Source organism: Rhinoderma darwinii, chromosome 5 (assembly GCF_050947455.1).
Source record: "Rhinoderma darwinii isolate aRhiDar2 chromosome 5, aRhiDar2.hap1, whole genome shotgun sequence".
NCBI lineage: Eukaryota > Metazoa > Chordata > Amphibia > Anura > Rhinodermatidae > Rhinoderma > Rhinoderma darwinii.
The window spans coordinates 318,376,558-318,396,031 of record NC_134691.1 but is presented as its reverse complement, the minus strand read 5'-3'; the positions used below and the strand labels follow the sequence as shown (position 1 = coordinate 318,396,031).

Sequence of the window (19,474 nt, the reverse complement as noted above, 5' to 3'; positions counted from 1 at the left end):
GACCGCGACACCACATTTGCAAGAAGTCCAGCCGGTTTGGATTCCTTGCGACTGTGGTGACGCGGTCGCGGCAACTTGCTAGTCACAAAGCGCCACATTGACTTTCATTACCTGCGATACAATCAGGGGCACACTAATAATAACAACCGCAACCTGTGTTGCGTTTAACGTCGCCGTGTTGCTCTGGTCTTAAGGTTATTGTTATTATATTTAATTGGGAAAAATATTTCATTTTTCATGTTTGACTACATGCTTCATTCATAAATCAGCTGAATATATAGATGCCTCCTTCCTTACCTTTCCTCTTATCTCAATATATCCTGAGACGTGTGGCACGAGATGACCCGCTTTGAAAAAAAATATAATTTCGCTATATTCTGTCACCAGGTGGCCATGCTATATGTGTCTATATGTGGCCACCCAGTGGTTGTGATGTGGGTTGCAACCTGTCGAGGGTTTTGCTATCATGTCGCGATATTGTATTGAATTTGTTTCATGAGAAATTTTAGTCCTTAACCAAATTCAAGCAAAGGTAACACTGGACACATCTGTACAATCGTATTAGCACCAAATAACAACAGGACACGTGATAATATTCAGTTAACAACCAGACGTACACTTTCTCCAACAACATACTGAATGGAGATCTGATGATCAGTTGAAAAGAGGGACATTTCAAGAAAAAAGAGGGACAGGGAGATTTGGATCAAAAGTAGGGATTGTCCCTCCAAAATGGAAGTGATTTGACAGTGGGGTCAGGAGTTTCAAGCTATGCTGTTCTGGGTGAGTGCATTTCACTTGTGTGTCTGCTGCCTAGCGTGTGAAGCATTGCCCCTTTAAGAAGTTTCCCTTTTAATAGAAGTGAAGCATGCTGGGAGGGTGTCTGGCAGGCAGGCAGGAGGGAAATGCACAGCCCTGCCTTGTGCTGCTGCTGACAGTTCACGTGTAAACAGCCTCAGGTCTGCAGGTAAGGAGCACATTCGCAGCTGTCACACTGTTTCACCATTGTCCTACTCCATTCTACTATGAGTATATACCGTATACATTAGAAAAACAATGAATGTTGCAATGAAAGAATTAGATATTGCATCGCACATAGAATACAAAATTGTGTACTAAAATGGATATGTACTGGATGCGTTATCCAGAATAATATTACCATTGCATTATTACCATGCCCTTTATATTGATGACGTCCCCGGCCCCATGGCAGCTACAGACCCGTAACAAAGAGTGACAGACAGATGTTACTCAACAATTGTGTCATTAGGAATACAATAAATGTCCTAATCTGTGCAAACCAATACAACGACAGCTAAGGGTGGATTTACACGAACGTGTGCGTTTTGCGCGCGCACAAAACGCTGCGTTTTGCGCGCGTGACAGCTCCGTGTGCCCTGTTCATATGGTGCGCGGCTGCGTGCTTTTTGCGCAGCCGCCATCATTATGACACTCTGTTTGGATGTATGTAAACAGAAAAGCATGTGGTGCTTTTCTGTTTACATTCATTCTTTTACTGCTGTTGCGCGAATAACGCGCGTCCCACGGAAGTGCTTCCGTGTGCTGGGCGTGATTTTCACGCACCCATTGACTTCAATGGGTGCGTGATGCGCGAAAAACGCCGAAATATAGAACATGTCGTGAGTTTTACGGAGAGGACTCACCCTGCGCAAAACTCACGGACAGTCTGCACTGCCCCATAGACTTGCATAGATCCGTGCGACCCGCGTGAAGACCACGCGGGTTGCACGGACGTATAGCACGTTCATGTAAATCCTCCCTAAGAATAACAGTTTTAGCATAACCTGTTACTGTAGAGCAGCAGTTGCACATGAATAGAGCTCATGGCGGCGCTTTTATTAATACTGGAGTGCAGCATGGTCAGCGTATCCGATTATAAAGGTATATGGCACCGCCAGCGAACTGCGCAAGTAAGGACAGGTCCGAATAGAAAAGCTTTGTAAATCATTTTCTAAGGCCGCATGCACACGACCGTAGTTTTCATCTGTAAATACAGATCCGTAATTATGGATGAAATCATGAAACTATGGCGTACGGACACCTTTCCGTATATTTACGGATGGGTGTCCATGCTATAGAAATGATCCACAAAATATAGAACGTGTCCTATTGTCTGTAATTACAGCATGGACGCCCCATAAAAGTCTATGGGCGCTTCCGTAATTACGGACGACTATGGACGTGCACCCACAGCCATCCGTAATTACGGAAGCCTTGTTATGCGACACCAGGGGATTACCCAAGTCTCCTCCCTGTTTTTTTTGCAGATCCATAAATACGGTTGAACTTACGGATGCACTAAGGACTGTATTTGCGGACAGCGTGCCGTATACGTGGATGACTACGAATCCGTGTTTGTGGACAGTAAAAACCATTACGGTCGTGTGCACGAGGCCTTAGGCACACTGGAGACGATGGTGCCCATAATCACTCTCCGTGATTACGGGCACGGCCGGCCACGGACAGCCACCCACATTTGCGGGCCGTGCTCCCATATAAAGTATGGGAGTACGGTTCGTAAAAAATAGGACATCTTCTATTGTCTGCGGAGCCTTTCTACGGCATGGACACCTTCCTGTAAATATACGGGAAGGTGTCCGTGGGCGATAAAAGTGAATGGGACTGTAATTACGGATGATTTCTATGGTCGCGTTCATGGGGCCTTAGCCAGGAAAAAAAGAGATGTGACTTTGAAGGGTAACTAAACTTTCTAAAAACTTTTGACCATTCATAATGACCTTTCAGGAGCTTCGTTGTGGTGTCAATAGAAAGTATATGAGTCCGTACACCACTTGCGCGGCTTTCCGAGTAAGGCCGATTAGAAAAGCAGCACAGCGCTCAGCTGAATGGCGTGAACTGAATGACCTTTTTGTTATGATGATGAGTTAGAGCTTGCGCACATCGATGTATTGAGGATCCGTTATGTACGGATTCAGAATACGGTGCTCGTACTGTACAGAGGCACGCAGATGTTTTTCTCTGGCTTTTATAGAATTTAAGAAAAAATAATATTCTTGCCATGCAGCATCACGAGCCGTGTTAAGGAGCCGTTCTTCCCTAGAAGCGTTTGGCACAGGAAGTGCCAACCGCTCCGTTATTTGTAACCGTAGGATCTCCGTGTTCTCCCATACGGGGTCCATGCAGGAACTCTGCCACATCACTATCTCCCCAAGTATTGCTGGAAAATTGTTATTTTTTTTATTTATTTTTTTAACTTACATTTAGCAGCAATTGTTGGAGCATTTATTATTTAAGGAAACTGTTCTGAGAAATGACGGTTTCTATGGAAACATTCCCCTACTACACAGAGAGGATGCTACAAAAAAATAGAAAAAACAAAATCCCAGCAAGGTCTGAAAATACAAAGAATTCTCTAAAACATCCATAAGGCACAAAAAAAAATACCTGTTTGTGAATGGAAAATTCTATTTTCCTATTCGCTCTTGGGTAACATCTAGATGCATAGGAAAACATTTGGAAATACCTATCCCCCTTCCAATTAGTGCCCAAAATATGCCCTGTGTGAACCTGGCCTTAAAGGGGTTCTCTAAGGGCATGACCACACATGGCGGAATTCCTCCGCAACTGTCCGCATCGATGCCGCACAGAATCTGCGTTGCAGATTCTGCAGCGGATCTGCACAAAATGTGCAGTACATTGATGCGGACTAGCTGCTGCAGACTGCGGGAAAAGTGCTTCCCTTCTCCCTATCAGTGCAGGATAGAGAGAAGGGACAGCACTTTCCCTAGTGAAAGTAAACGATTTTCATACTTACCGGCCGTTGTCTTGGTGACGCGTCCCTCTTTCGGCATCCAGCCCGACCTCCCTGGATGACGCGCCAGTCCATGTGACCGCTGCAGCCTGTGCTTGGCCTGTGATTGGCTGCAGCCGTCACTTACACTGAAACGTCATCCTGGGAGGCCGGACTGGAGACAGACGAAGGGAGTTCTCGGTAAGTATGAACTTATATGTTTTTTTACAGATACATGTATATTGGGATCGGTAGTCACTGTCCCGGGTGCAGAAACAGTTACTGCCGATCGCTTAACTCTTTCAGCACCCTGGACAGTGACTATTTACAGACGTCTCCTAGCAACGCTCCCGTCATTACGGGAGCCCCATTGACTTCCTCAGTCTGGCTGTAGACCTAGAAATACCTAGGTCCAGCCAGAATGAAGAAATGTCAAGTTAAAAAAGCAAGACGCATCCGCAGCACACATGACATGTGCATGACAGCTGCGGACTTCATTGCGGAACTTAGAATCTCCATTGAAGTCAATGGAGAAATTCCGCCATGAGTCCGCCACTGCTCCGCAACAGACAGAGCATGCTGCGGACACCAAATTCCGCTCCGCAGCCTATGCTCCGCAGCGGAATTGTACGCATCGTGTAAACGAACACTGCTAAATTAAAGTGAAAGTCAATGGAGAAACGGCTCCGCTGCGGATTAACGCTGCGGAGTGTCCGCAGCGGAATTTAAGTGGAATTCCGCCATGTGTGAACCCGCCCTAACTCATGGTGATAATGGGTCACTCATTTCTCATGTATCGACCACTGTAGGGAAAATGTGGTATTACATAAAGTCTCTTCAAATAAATGGATGACTGTGAAAAACATGGTCACGTTGATTCTGCCAAAGTGATTTTGATCCAAGAATGCAGGTTTATGAGGAAATCTGGGGAGAAACACCCACTTGTCAATTTAGTCATACATTTTCAGGAGGAATAACAGAGGAACATAACAACGGACTTCTAAGAAGAGATGCTCCAGAATTGTTATTTTATGGGGAATACAAGTATTTACTAATACAGACATGTCAGGAGAGGGGACAATTCTGTATTAGTAGGCCACTGGCAATTGACTTTCCTTCTTAGGGCCAGTTCACACTGAGTTTTGTTGGCCCTGTTTTGTTGGCCCTGAAACCAGCCAAAACCGCCCCTCATTGATTTCAATGGGAGGCAGAGGCGTTTTATTTTCACCGCAGCTTTCAGCCGCTCGCAGGACAAAAAAAGCGGCTTGTTGTTTCATGCCGTGGTTTCGCCTTTGACCTCCCATTGAAAGCAATGGGAGGCAGAGAAAGTGTTTTACGCGGCGTCTTTTGCCCGCAGCCCTTAATGGCCGTGGGTGAAAAATGCCCAAGAAAGTGTAGATAGGTTTTTTTTTTGCCTGCAAATTCCTCTATGTGAACTAGGCGTAAGTCTTTTATTTAATGAGTATCTCTTGAAGAGAAAAAACACATTGGATCTCAGTAGCAACTAAATATATTTAAAGGGTTTGTCCGGTCTCGGCAAATAATTTTTTGTATAATGAAAAGTTATACAATTTTTACAATACTTTCTGTATGAATTCCTCACAGTTTTCAAGCTCTCTGCTTGCTGTTATTCAGTAGGAACCTTGATTGTTAACCTCTAGTGGATAAAATTCTGTCCATGGTCATGTGATGGACACACAGGTGGACGGCTCGTTGTAGTTACAGTATGTGTATGAGAACTGTATCTTCTAATGCTCCTAACACCTGTGTCTCCATCACATGACCATGTAACGATCCCAGCACCTGTGTGCATCACATGACCCTGTAATGAGTTGTGCGCTTGTGTGTCCATCACGTGACCATGGACAGAATTTTATCTACTGGAAGTAAACAATGAATGTTTCTACTGAATGACAACAAGCTGAGATCTTGAAAACTGTGAGGAATTAATACATATAGTATTTTGGAAAATTTTGTAACTTTTAATTATACAAAAATAGCACTCATTTGCTGTAACCAGACAACCCCTTTAAGTCTACGTCTTCTAACTTCCTATGCTAAAATAGCAAGTAAAATCTTTTTGGTTACTATGAGGATATGATTATTGTTCTATACCATAAATGATCCAGTATGAGAATCATCAGTGAATTTATTTGTGTTTTTTGAAGTTTTAAAATTGCAATATGTTTGTATAGATGATAGGGTTGAAAACAATGATAATGTATTTGGTTAACACTAACCAAAACTGGACCAGACATATTGCTTGTTATCCATATTGCTTGTTATCCATATTGCTTGTTATCCATATTGCTTGTTATCCATATTGCTTGTTATCCATATTGCTTAGCAACTTAGTAAAGTCTCCGGTTGTCGTGTTGTCCCTAGAGCACAATCACGGTCCCAGGGGCTTTCAGATCCACAGTTTCCAGGATCCAGATTTATGTACCTGGTACAGGATGAGTGACATGCAACATTACAGAGGATTTTACCCAGTGCAATTCCCCTGTGCTATATATGTGAAATACAAAGACATGTAAGGTGCCCAGGAAGATGCTGTTTTGACATGTCAATTGTGTGAATATGTTTCTGTTCAGATTAGGGGATTTCTGTTCTCAGCCTTTCCAATCTACTGTACTGAAAAATCCCCTTGTGTATTCCTACATAGCCATGATCCCCACTTAAGTAATTTTCTAAATTGTTTAGATGACATGTCAGAAAATTCTTCCATTGGGGAACCCATTTAACAGGGCATGTGCTTCGGGTGCTGGTTGCCAGGCGGGCCGGTAACAAATCACTGTGCATAGACCAGGGTATTTTAATACAGGGTTTGACATTTTGGCATCAAAATGAATCTTTCTTCAGGTGAAGGACAGCCAAGCTATGACTGGATAGCTCACATCACGTTTGTTAAAGGGGTTGTTCACTACCAGACAACTGATGACCTATCCACCGGATAGGTCATCAGTATATGATCGGCGGGGGTCCGACACCAGGATCCCGAACTGATCAGCTTCTCTGGCTGCCTCCGGGCACTGGACGTCCATGCCAGAAAAAGATGTCTCCGGCCACGGAATAGCGGCCGAGCTGCAGTACTGAGTGAATAGGAGCAGAGCTGCAGTTCGGCAGCACGGACGCCATGCAATGTACGGAGCCAACTGCTTCTGGCTCCGCACATTGCATACTGTTCAATTACACCTGCTGCCCACAGGCAGCTGGAGCAGCTGATCGGTGCAGGGTCCGGCTGTCGAACCCACACCGATGATACACTGATGACCTATCCGGTGGTACTGAGGCATCACAGGATTGGTAGCATAGCACAGAGAAGAGAAAGCAGGCTGAAATCTAAAATTCAAGATGATGTCTGATCAGAAGTAGACAAGACTGGACTGCAGGGAAACGAGTACAATATATATAAGAGAAGTTCATATTTGGATAGACAATCAGTCGGGGGTGCAATGATATAAAGTATTGTTGGCCTGGCTCGTGCACATGGCCTGGCATGGGATACCGACCATTGGCAAGGCTTCACTAATCTCACTTGATGGAATTAGAACCCTTCCTTGGCATTAAATATAGGACTCGTGCAGGGAGCCATTATTTTGCAATAAAGTGAGATTTATTAGTACAACATATTTTTTTCTTAATTTGTGTAATACAATACAAGCTGTAGATAAACCACAGCAACGCAGTCAACAGTTCCCATTGAGCTCTCTGAGCATTGTTCAATTGGGTGGAAGAGACCGTGTTAGAATCATATGCAAAGAATTTTGGATTCTACTGACATTTATTAGTAAAAGACATACTGGGCACATGTCCAGGTATCTATGACCTTGTAGTACTGCTGATTATTGTCTGGAAATTATGTTAACCTTTCCGTTTCCATCTGGGAAAGATTGTTTGAAAAGTCTCCGAGCTGTCAGCCATATGAAAGCCACTGCATGGGTTATATCCGTACAATGAGGTTTAGATGCCCCCTAATGATTTTTGATAACGTTATGGGGAGGAAGATTATAGATGCACCCGGGATAGGAGAGCTGTTGCCCTTAAGTCCCTTTTACACGGGCCAATTATCGGGCAAATGAGTGTTCACAGAAAGCTTGTTCCCAATCATTGCCTTGTGTAAACAGGGCAGCGATCAGTCAATGAACGAGCAAACGCTCGTTCATCGGCTGATTGTATAGTTTATGCTGCCGAAAATATTATCGTTGTCAGCAGCACATCTCCCTGTGTAAACAAGGAGACGTGCTGCTGACATGAAAAATAAAAGTATGGGGACGAACAATCGCATTTACGAGCTTTCGTCCCCATACATATCTCCTTGTGAAAGGAGCAAACAAGCGCCAATCATCGAGGTGGATCGGCGCTCGTTTACATGGCCCACATCAGGCCGTGCAAGAGGACCCTCACTGCTGTCTGGGAAGAGAAAAACAGGTCTAACCACATGTAGTGCTCAAAGATGCCATCATTCACTCTTTTGAATCAGAGGAGGGTCTTACCCAAAAGTGCCCAAGGGGTTGTCTAGTCTTAAGTGAGTATAAAGATTATAGAGGTTGTCTAGTCATAAGAAGTTGATGGCCTATCCTCATTATAGGTCATCAATATCTGATCGGTGGGGGTTCGACTACCAGCACCGCCACTGATCAACTATTTTAAAGGGGCCGTGGCGCTCGTACGAGCACAGATTCACCTTCATTACAGTCACTGCTCGTACTGTGAATCACCGATACACTAATGGCGGCGGTTCGCAGTATTAAATGTGATAAGGCTATAATACTGTGAACTAGAAGTGAGTCAGCGATTCTCAGTACAAGCTGATAAGGACCATGTACGAGTGCCACGGTCCCTTCAAAACAGCTGATCAGCGGGGTTGTCAGGAGTCGGACCCCCACTGATCACATATGGATGGACTATTTTGAGGATAGGTAATCAATTTCTTATGACTGGACAACACCTTTAAAAGTTATCTGCCAGCAGTTTTGAAACCTCAAAACTGCTGACAGTGCTATGTAGAGGAGGGGGAGGGCATTGTAACGATACCTGTTGTGTCGGTCGTGCAAGTTGCATGACTGAGAATTAGATTTTGAATGCCCCCAGCGCCATGGTTGCAAGTGCCACGTTCTGCTCTGAGTGACGGCTCTAGCATCTAATCTGGATACCGTCGGAGCAGAGGGGAGGGACTGGCAGTATTCCGTAAGTGGAGCCTGGAGAACTGGAACCTCAAGGTTCCGCCTCCGTGGCACTTGTAATCACGGCGCCAGGGTCATTAAACATTGATTTGCAAGCTGCATGAACAGGTATTGTTACAATACCCTCTATACAGTGCTGTCAGCAGTTTTGGTGTATCAAACAGCTGACAGATTACCTTTAATCACTGTATAATAAACAGGGAAACATTCTTGTTTATATTCTGAGGTTGAAAACCCATTCTGATCTAGTGGTGCGAACACAGCTGAAGGTTTGCTACAATGTAACAGTCTAGACAATCCTTTACTAAACGCTGTAGTGGCAAAAATATCTCTGTGAACAGATCCAAGGCCTCATGCACATGGCAGGAGTCTTAGAACTTATGTAGGGATGTAGACCTCTTTATCTTGACTCTGATAACTTGCTGCAGCGTGATATCATTCAACAAAAGCCATTGATAAGTCATTGAAAAGCTCAAGATAAAGGCTCTTGCCACTGTGTATTTAATGTTTTAAAAGTCAAGGTAAAGACGGCCACATCCATATGGTGCTCCCTACGGCATGATGTTACAGAAATACTCTCCTATAGGGGAAATATTTCTAAGGAAAAATACCTATATAATATGCCAACCAGTGGAGCATACCACAATTTTTTTCTGTTGGATTTCACAAGAATCTGAGAAAAAGATCTCTGTACTCCTCCTTTGTAAATCAGAGGCCTACAGAGGTACAGTATGGCCCCATAGACGCGTACGGAGCCATAATGTAGTCGTGGGCATGAGACTTTTATGTGTGTGTATATGTATGTATGTATGTATGTGTATATATATATATATATATATATATATATAAAATTTGGTTCTGCCATTCCTTAAATCTGTGAAGAATTTTTAAGTATATTATTTTTAATGTTTTATCTATTAAATAAATTTTTTTGTTTTTCAGCGAGCCAAACTACTGAATATGGAAGTTTAAGAATCTGTAACAAATGGCAAGTCTCTGCCATCTGCATTCCTCATATAAAATGTCTAGATTTCTATTTTTGAAATCCTTGACACATTGCAAGCTAAGGAGACTATGGCTTTCTTTTCAACAAATTTTATTGAAAGTTTTTTACAACAAGGTAAAGGGCATATTTCGAAAACACAAATAAATAATACTGAACAAAAAATCAATCTATACACTCAGCAAATTATATTGCAATTATAAAGACAAAGTGTCGAATATTCGTGGTTGCAGTAACAGTAAATATGCAGGTTCGATATAATAAAAGAAACAGCATAAAGACAAGAGACGAAACAGGGGGGAGTAGAAGGATTGGGAAGAGTATAGCGGAAAGCTGGGAAGGTAAGGGGGGGGTTGTCGGCCAGAAATCTGCTATGAAAGAAGTCGTTTGACTTTAATAAGCAGTAATCATATTGGCAGGCAGGTGAGGGTATGCGTAGCTAATCCAGGGTAACCAGAGCGACTCAAATCCGGCAACTCTATCTAATAAGATACTTGTAAGTTTTTCGTTCACAAATATCTGGTCTATTCTTGTTTTGACCTCTGCAAAAGTTACTGTACGTTTTTTCCAGGAGTGGGCGATAGTTATTTTAGCAGCCAATAGGATATAAGAGAATAGTCGAAATTGTGCATTCGTGAGTTCTGGAGGTTTGTAATGGAGAAGAGCTATCCTAGCGTCCCTACGTATAAGTATGCCGAATAAACTTTGGGCGAGGCCAAACACCCTACTCCAGAATCGTATAAGCCTTGGGCAGGACCACCAGATGTGGAGCATGTCACCGGGAGTGTGGCAACCACGAAAGCATGAGTCGGGGTAGGTGGGAAAAGCGCGGGCAAGTCGACTAGGAACCAGATACCACCTCATCATGACTTTATAGGCTGATTCTAAGATATTCATATTAATAGAGCAGTGCGACATTGTATTCCAGATACTGTGCCAATCTGCTGGTTCAAGCGTCACCCCCAAATCCCGGTGCCATCGATCCACATATGTGTGAGGAACAGGTGTGGGATTGTTAAGAAGCCACTTATATAATATTGATATGATCCCCTTAGTGTTAGGGCTAGTTTCGCAGATTCGCTCGAACTGAGAGAAGGAGTCAGAAGCAGTCTTATTATGAATAAGAGAAGTAATCCAATTCTTGAGTTGTAAATATCGGAATACTTCGCCATTGGGAATCTGCCGAGAGGTCTGAAGCTCACAGAACGAGAGAATCCGAGAGTGAGTGGGCGCTAGAAGATGATGAACTCTGAGTATACCACTCGACCACCACCATTTAAATGCAAGATAATTGTCCGCGCCTGGGGAGAACAGGGGGTTATGCCACAGCGAAAGGAGAGGAAGGTGCGGCGAGATCAATCTGCTAGAATATTTGACAGAGTCCCATACCGTTAAAATGTGCATAAGTGTGGGGGAAAGATGAGGAGAGCGAAGGGAGGGGGGTACCCACGGTAATGATTGGATCGGGGTTGGCGACGTCTCCGGGATATCCAGGTATACCCATAAAGGCATATTTACAGAAACATGCAATTTAGTTAAGGACGCTATCATAGCTGCTTGGTAATATTTGGAAATATTCGGAACCCCCAAGCCCCCATCTGCCTTTGGCGAGCAAAGTGTAGACCTGGATATTCTAGGACGCGCTCCCCTCCAAATAAAGAAAGAAATCCGGTTCTGAATAAGACGCAAAATGTGTGGTGGGACTTTGATTGGCAGGGTTTGAAACAGGTAGAGGAGCTTTGGAAGGATGGTCATTTTGACTGCAGAGATGCGTCCCATCCAGGATAGATATGTAGATTGCCAGCATGTCATCGAGGATGTTAGAGAGCGGATAAGGGAGGGGTAGTTAGCGGAATACAGCTGATCATAGGAGGGGGTCAAATGAATACCCAGGTAGTTCAATGAATGTCTGGCCCACTGAAAGGGGAAATGGCTTTGTAATGAGTGCATAGTTTGTTGTGTCAGGTTAATATTTAATGCGATGGATTTCGTGGGGTTTATAGCCAGTCCAGATATTGAAGCAAATTCTGATAGAGTTTGCATTAAGTTAGGAAGGGAGATAAGGGGTTGGGAGAGCATAAGTAGCATATCGTCAGCGAAGAGGGACAATTTATGTTGCACGCCCCCTAACTCCAGACCCCTGATGTTCGGATTTTGGCGAATCATCATAGCTAGAGGTTCTAGCGCTAGAATAAATAGAATAGGGGATAGCGGGCATCCCTGTCTGGTGCCTCGTTCAATAGAAAAGGAAGCAGACTGATAACCCGCATAACAAACTTTAGCAGTAGGGTTAGAATAGAGGGCGTGCACCCAAGACATAAAATGGCTGCCAAACCCCCACTTCCCCAAGGCAAAATCCATGTAAGACCAGGATATTGTGTCAAAAGCTTTTTGAATGTCAAGTGAAAGGAGCATTGAAGCCACATTTCTCTTACGTGCCAGGTGAACCAGGGATATAACTCTCTTGGTACAATCGCTTGTTTGTCTGCCTGGGACAAAGCCTGCCTGATCCCCATGTATTATCCCGTCAAGGAAGCGGTTGACTCTAGCCGCCAGAATTTTAGCTAAAATTTTTATATCAGTGTTCAGGAGGGATATTGGTCTATAATTAGTAATTTGAAGGGCGTCCTTTTGGGGTTTTGGAATCATTACAATATGTGCCGTCAGGGTTGGTACCCGAAGAGTCGTGCCAGTTCGGATAGTGTTAAAGAGTTGGGTTAAATACGGACTTAGGAGCGGGGAAAGTTTTTTGTAGTATAATGGGGAAAATCCATCTGGACCAGGAGATTTGGAAGGTTTTAACTCCTTGATAGCCGCCTGAACTTCCGTCTCAGATATCTCGGCCTCCAAGGCATCAAGATTGGTGGGGGTGATGCCCGGGAAGATCAGATTAGCAAATAGGCCTTCAGCCTTCAAGGGGTCAAAAGGTGGGGGGGATGAGTACAATTTAGAAAGGAAATGTTTAAATTGGGAGACAATCTTATTAGGATCAGCTGTTATTGTTCCGGAGGCTGTCCTCAATCTAACAAGTTCTTTTGGCACCACAGGAACTCGCAGTTGGCGTGCTAAAAGTTTACCAGGTTTATTGCTTTGCGAGTAGTAGCGCTGTTTGGACCATCGTAGTTTGCGCTCAGCCTGTTCCGTTAATAAAAGATCGAGTTCTAGTTTGGTGGCCTCTACCAAAGCCTTATTAGCAAGCGAAGGAGTCTGTTTCCAAGCATTTTCATTTTGATTTAACGTTCGGTATAAATCTGCTATTTTCTTTTCTCTGTTTTTTTTTTTAATGGACCCCATCCTAATGAGAGCCCCTCGCAGGGTGGCTTTATGGGCTTCCCATAGTATTATCGGCGATGACGTGGAACCCACATTTAATTCAAAGTATTCCTTAACAGCTACTTCAATCTGCGCAAATGAGTCTTTGGATGTCAATAGGGAGTCGTTTAGGCGCCAATTAAAAGAGAGCCCCCGTGGGATCAGAGAAGAGAAGGAGACCTCTACAGGGTTATGGTCTGACCAGGGTGTGCTAAGTATCTTTGCAGCGGAGCATAATGGTAGTGAACGCTGCGACGTAAATATGTGATCAATGCGACTAAAAGAGGAGTGAGGGTTGGAGTAAAAAGTAAAATCCTTAGTACTGGGATGAAGTTCCCTCCACAGGTCTTGGAGATCATGCGTGCGTAACATGTCGCTAAACGTGGATGAGGAAGTTTGAGATGTGGGTGCGGTCGGGGCTGGGGATTTATCCATAGAGGGATTGATTACCAGATTTGAGTCGCCCATGACCACTAGTAAGCCCTTTCGATTAGCATCTATCAATTTAAATAAGTGGGAAAAAAACCCTGTTTGGAAATCATTTGGTCCATAATATCCCACTAATGTCACTTCTATATCAAATAGCGTGCCAACAAGAATCACATAACGACCAGTGGGGTCAAGAATTTCCGTTTTGCAAAGAAAGGGGAGATTCTTCCTGAAGGCAATAACTACCCCACGTCGCTTTTCATGAGCATATGCGCCGTGGAAAACAGGGAAATGTGCGCTGAGATATTTTGGTCTAGAAGTGACAGAGAATCTGGTTTCCTGGAGACAGACAATGTCCGCACGACAGGCTTTATAGAAATGAAATGCCTTTGATCGTTTATGTGGAGAATTGAAGCCTTGGACATTATGTGAGATTATTTTTAAGGCAGATGCTGCCATCTGTAGGATCTAATACTTTTATACTGAGTTCTGACCGACAGGGGGAAAGGGAAAGAAGGGCCGGAAGGAAAGGGGTGGGAGAAACAGATTAAGTAAAAAGGGGTATAGAGACAAATATGCATAGAAAATAAAAAAGAGAAAGTGTCCGAAAATCGGCCAAGTAGGGTAGACAGTAGCACAGGGGGTACTACTGATAGAATCCGGGGTCACCAACACCTGGGCACAAAGGTGTGGTTACGGTAATCCATTGAGGTGAACCCCAAGGCGTTGTCATGACAAAGAGGGGGAAACAAACCAGGGATTGTGGATAGAGGGAAGAGAACAATAGTCTCCCAAAACATTCTGCCTCAAATAAAATGGCGGACCAGGCGCGCCGAGGCCTTTACAAACATATGGTCACATTTCAAACATATCTATTAATCAGTGCAGTTGCACATAACCCGCCGCACTGTGTCGCTTGCCGCGGAGCCGCATGCCTGCCACCCACCACCTCCGGTCCCGGGGCGGAGAGTGACAGGCAGGCCGCACCACGGTCAAGAATCCCGACCCTCTTCTGATCAGCATAAGGCCTGGCTGGGCCCATCAATAACCTCAAATTATGGCGCGGGTTGAACCCCTGCGGGCCATACACACCACGCCGCCGAGAGGCAAGGCAGAGTGTGCCTGGCCGGCAAGACAGAAACAGAAAAATGACAACCATATTAATGGAGGAAAGGGTTAGAACCAAATTATTAAACATTGCATTTAGTTAAGCGGTAAACTTTTGTCAGGTTCCGCAAAACATGGCCGCCATAGCAGCCCATTCCTCAGGACATAGTATAGTCTCCGTTGTAGATGGGTCAATACACAAGTTAAAACGTGTTAAAAGTACTCGCCCATCGGCCGGGATCGTCTCGGACAGTTATTCAGTGTAGTTAAACATAACCCGCCGCACTGTGTTGTCCGCCACGGGGCCGCATACCCGCCACCCACCACCCCCAATCCTGGGGCAGTGAGTGACAGGCAGGCCGCACCGCGCCAAGACTCACGTCCCCGTTCCGATCAGCATAAGGCTGGGCCGGGCCCATCAATAACCTCAAATTGTATCGCAGATTGAACCCCTGTGGGCCATACACTCAATGCCGCCAGGAAGCAAGGCAAAGGGTGTCTGGCCGGCAAGACAGAAAAATAACAATGACAACCATATTAATGGAGGGAAGGGTCAGAACCAAATTAATAAACATTGCAATCAGTTAAACGGCAAACTTTTGTCGGATACAGCAAAACATGGCCGCCATGGTTGCCCAATCCTCAGAACAGTCTCCGCTGTAGGTGAGCCAATACACAGGGTGAAACATGTTAAAAAGTACTCATCCATCAGCCAGGATCGTCTCGGACATCAGCAACAACTCCAGCTCTCCCAGGCGGTCTGCGTGGAGGTACCTTATTCCAAATGGGACGTAGCTGCGGCCCGTCCCGGCGTCCCTGAGAAGGTTGGCTTGAGCGTTCAGCGTCAGCCGGTAAAAGCTGCAGGGAGACCAAAATTTGCTTGAGCTCTTCCGCTGAGTTGGCCGAATAATATTTATTATCCAGAGTGAATTGTAGTTTGAAGGGGTATCCCCAGCGATATCTTATCTGGCGATTCTGTAGAACAGCTAGCAGGTTTCTCATATTCCGTCGTTTCTGTATAGTGATCGGGGAAAGATCAGCAAAAATCTGGTATTCGTGGCCTTGAAACATGAGGGTTGGTGATGCTCTGGCCTTCTGGGACAGGGTTTCTTTGGTGGCATAGTAGGTGAGTTTCACCACTATGTCTCGTGGCTTGCCGTCTTGTCGCTTAGGGCCGAGCGACCTATGGATCCGATCCATCTCCAACCTGTCTATTGGAAGGCCCGGTGCCAGCTCTTGGAACAGGGCTGTAATGGAAGAACTAAGGTCCTCATATGTCTCGGGCAAACCTCGTATCCGGAGGTTCCCCCGCCGTGCACGATTCTCAAAGTCCTCTAAACGAAGCATTGTAGAATCCAGGTCTGCTCTCATCGAGTCAAATTCGGCATCGTGCGCGTTCAGAACTTCGATGGTGTCGTCCATCTTGGTTTCCAGGGCATTAGTCCTGGCTCCCAGTTCACGTATCTCTCGGGTAAGATCTCTCGACAGCTTAGACGCGGTAAGTTGCAGTTCTTGCTGCAAGAGCTGTTTAAATTTCTGCAGCAGAGAGGCATCTCTGGTAGTGAACTGGGGTTCAGATAGCTGTGAACCGTCTTCTTGGGAGCCTGCGATGAGCTCAGGCGAGGCCTGTAGTTCGTCTTCAGAAACGGTCGACATGGCGGGCGATGTTGCAATCTCAGGTGTGGGGGCAGGGACGGAGGACTCCGGTGGTTTCAAGTCCTTTCGCCCCACCGCACTCTTCCGAACCATGGACAATCCGGGCAGAAGATCCTCCGGATGGAGGAGAAGGGTAAGTGAGCGAGGGAATTCACCTCAAATATAAGCTTTTTGTAGCTGTTGTGCCCAGGAGTCGCGGAGCTACCTCAGCATGCGGCCATCTTGGTTTGCAGCTCGCGAGCGCCCCCCGGAGACTATGGCTTTCAACTCTAAGCTCTCTTGTCGGAGAGAAGAATTTGATTCTGATGGGGCCTCCAGGCTCTGGGAAGACCTCTGTTGGCAGAGTTCTTGGCCAAAAACTTGGTTGTCCCGTTATAGATGTGGATGACGATGTCCTTGAAAAAACCTGGAATATGAGTGTCTCCAATAAATTGCAGGATGTTGGTGATGAGCAATTTTTAGAAGAGGAAGGAAAAGCCCTTTTAAAGTTTTCAGCATCTGGAAGTGTAATTTCCCTTACGGGATCCAACCCTCTTCACCCTAGCAGCATGGAACACACTAAGAAAAATGGAATAGTCGTTTATCTTGATGTCCAGTCACAGGATATTATTGAGAGGCTTGAACGAATGAAAGTGGATCGCATTGTTGGCCAAAGGTCCGGCATTTCATTTGGCGACATACTTAAGAAACGGAAGCATTTTTATAAAAAGTGGCTTGATGTGCGTGTACTTTGTCAGACAGGGGATTGTGTAGAAGTTGTGGCTGACAAAGTGATTGATGCAGTTAAAAGATATCAGCGTGTAGATTCTGAAACCTTTGTTTCCACAAGATCTCAAGGCTCAGATATAAAGCCAAACCAAAGACCATCAAAATTCTTCAGTGATGTCATTATCGAAGGTTTGGCCAATGACGGTGGACTTTATGTTCCTGGAAATGGCCTTCCCAAGCTCACAGCTGGTGAATGGAGAAGACTTGTTAAATCATCATATGTTGACAGGGCTCAGATAATGTTGGAAAGATGCATACATCCGGCTGACGTACCACCTGTAGTTTTAGGTTATATTCTAGAAAAAGCTTATGGTGACAACTTTTCTTGTAATAAAATTGCCCCAGTAAGGCACTTGTCCGGTAACCAGTTCATCCTTGAATTATTTCATGGACCAACAGCTTCATTCAAGGACTTGGCCTTACAGTTTATGCCTCATATTTTTGCCTATTGCAATCCAAAATTATGTAACCACTTAGTCTTAGTAGCAACGTCTGGAGATACAGGCAGTGCAGTCTTAGATGGATTCAGCCGCCTCAGTGACCTTGACAAGCGGAGAATTGCCGTGTTTTGTCTTTATCCAGAAAATGGAATAAGCCAAGTGCAAAAATCCCAAATTATTGCCTGCCAGGGAGAGAATGGATTAGCAGTGGGAGTCGAATCTGATTTTGATTTCTGTCAGAAAACTATTAAAGCCATGTTCACTAATCCACATTTCACTGGTTTTCTTACAGCTGAATATGGAACAAGTCTAAGTACAGCGAACTCCATCAATTGGGCCAGACTGCTTCCTCAGACTGTATACCATGCATCTGCCTATCTAGATCTGGTCGATCAAGGTGTTATTACTTTCGGCTCCCCAGTCGATGTCTGTATTCCCACTGGAAACTTTGGCAACATCATGGCTGCACTTTACGCAAAACAAATGGGAATTCCAATCCGTAAATTTATCTGTGCGTCCAATCAAAATCATATTTTGACCGATTTTATAAAAAGTGGACGATACGACCTCCGAGGAAAAAAATTGCTGCAGTCCTTCTCCCCGGCTATTGATATCCTTAAATCTTCCAATTTAGAACGATATTTGCACCTTATAGCAAACCAAGATGGTTGTCTTATCAATAAACTCTATAGTCAGCTGGAGAATCAAGGTTATTTTCAGTTACCAGATCACTTATTCCATCTTTTACAGCAGGACCTTATTGGTGACTGGTGTTCGGAGTCAGACTGCGTTTCGGCAATCCGTGCCGTCTATACCGCAACAGGATACATACTGGACACGCACACGGCTGTTGCCAAAGTGGTTACAGACAGGGTGCAGGACGGTACTTGTCCAGTTATCATATCCTGTACCGCTCATTATTCCAAGTTTGCACCTGTTATTTTACAAGCTTTAAAGGTTGAAGATATTAAGCAAAATCCATTAAGCCAACTCCATCTGTTAAATTCCTTTCACCCATTGCCTCCGGCTCACAAGCCTCTGATAGAAATGCTTAAAGACCATCACAAAAGCCATATATGCCAGCCTGATTCAATGCATGTTATGAACTGCGTAGAAAACTACCTACAAACTCAATTTTTAAAGGTTTACTAAAGGTCACGGCGGTAATTTTCTTTCCTATGAAGTCGTCTTCTGCCAAAGCCAGACGTTCGATAAGGATAAAAAACACAATAGCAAAATAACTTCCGCCAAAACAGATTAGGAAAATGAGCGAAATATAGTAACGTTGCAGGAAAGCTATTTCAATGCTAATTTGGCAAAGGAAAGACTCCGGTTGAAACAATCTAAAATTAGGCTGAGAAAATGACATATTGAAAATGTTCTGCCGGGAATGCTTTGTGAGCTGTAGGAAAACATGTCATGTCACCCATTACTTAGCAGTTGTAGCCACTTCCACAGAAGTTACTGTCGACAGCAGCCTATGGATGGAGCTACATACATTGTGATACTGGACCTCCAGAATAAATTACCGAATATACAAATTAAAGGCTATGTGCACCTTTGAAATCAGTGTTTTGTTTTTTTTTAAATGTCTATCTGTGTGATTGGTGCAACTTTCAAAATTAGTTTTTATTAAAAATGATTTTGACTCTTTTTGAGATAAAGCTACTTTGTATTCTGTATACAGAGCAGCTGTATCGTGCGCTGAAATCTGTATCTGTCAGGTCTGCGAGACTTACAGGTTCAGTATCGGCAGAGATCGAGCTGTTATCGATCACATCTAAGTTCATAACTTAGATGT

General features: G+C 44.4%; 1 protein-coding gene across 1 annotated transcript; it reads left to right on the top strand.

The window, feature by feature from the left end:
- The first annotated feature begins 872 nt into the window (after window positions 1–872).
- Window positions 873–19,239, top strand: THNSL1 (threonine synthase like 1). Its single transcript, XM_075827533.1, is given in 3 exon segments — window positions 873–967; window positions 9,901–10,035; window positions 16,719–19,239. Coding segments are annotated over 2 exon segments (2,199 nt in total). The 5' UTR covers window positions 873–967; window positions 9,901–9,943; the 3' UTR covers window positions 18,826–19,239.
- Window positions 19,240–19,474: the final 235 nt, after the last annotated feature.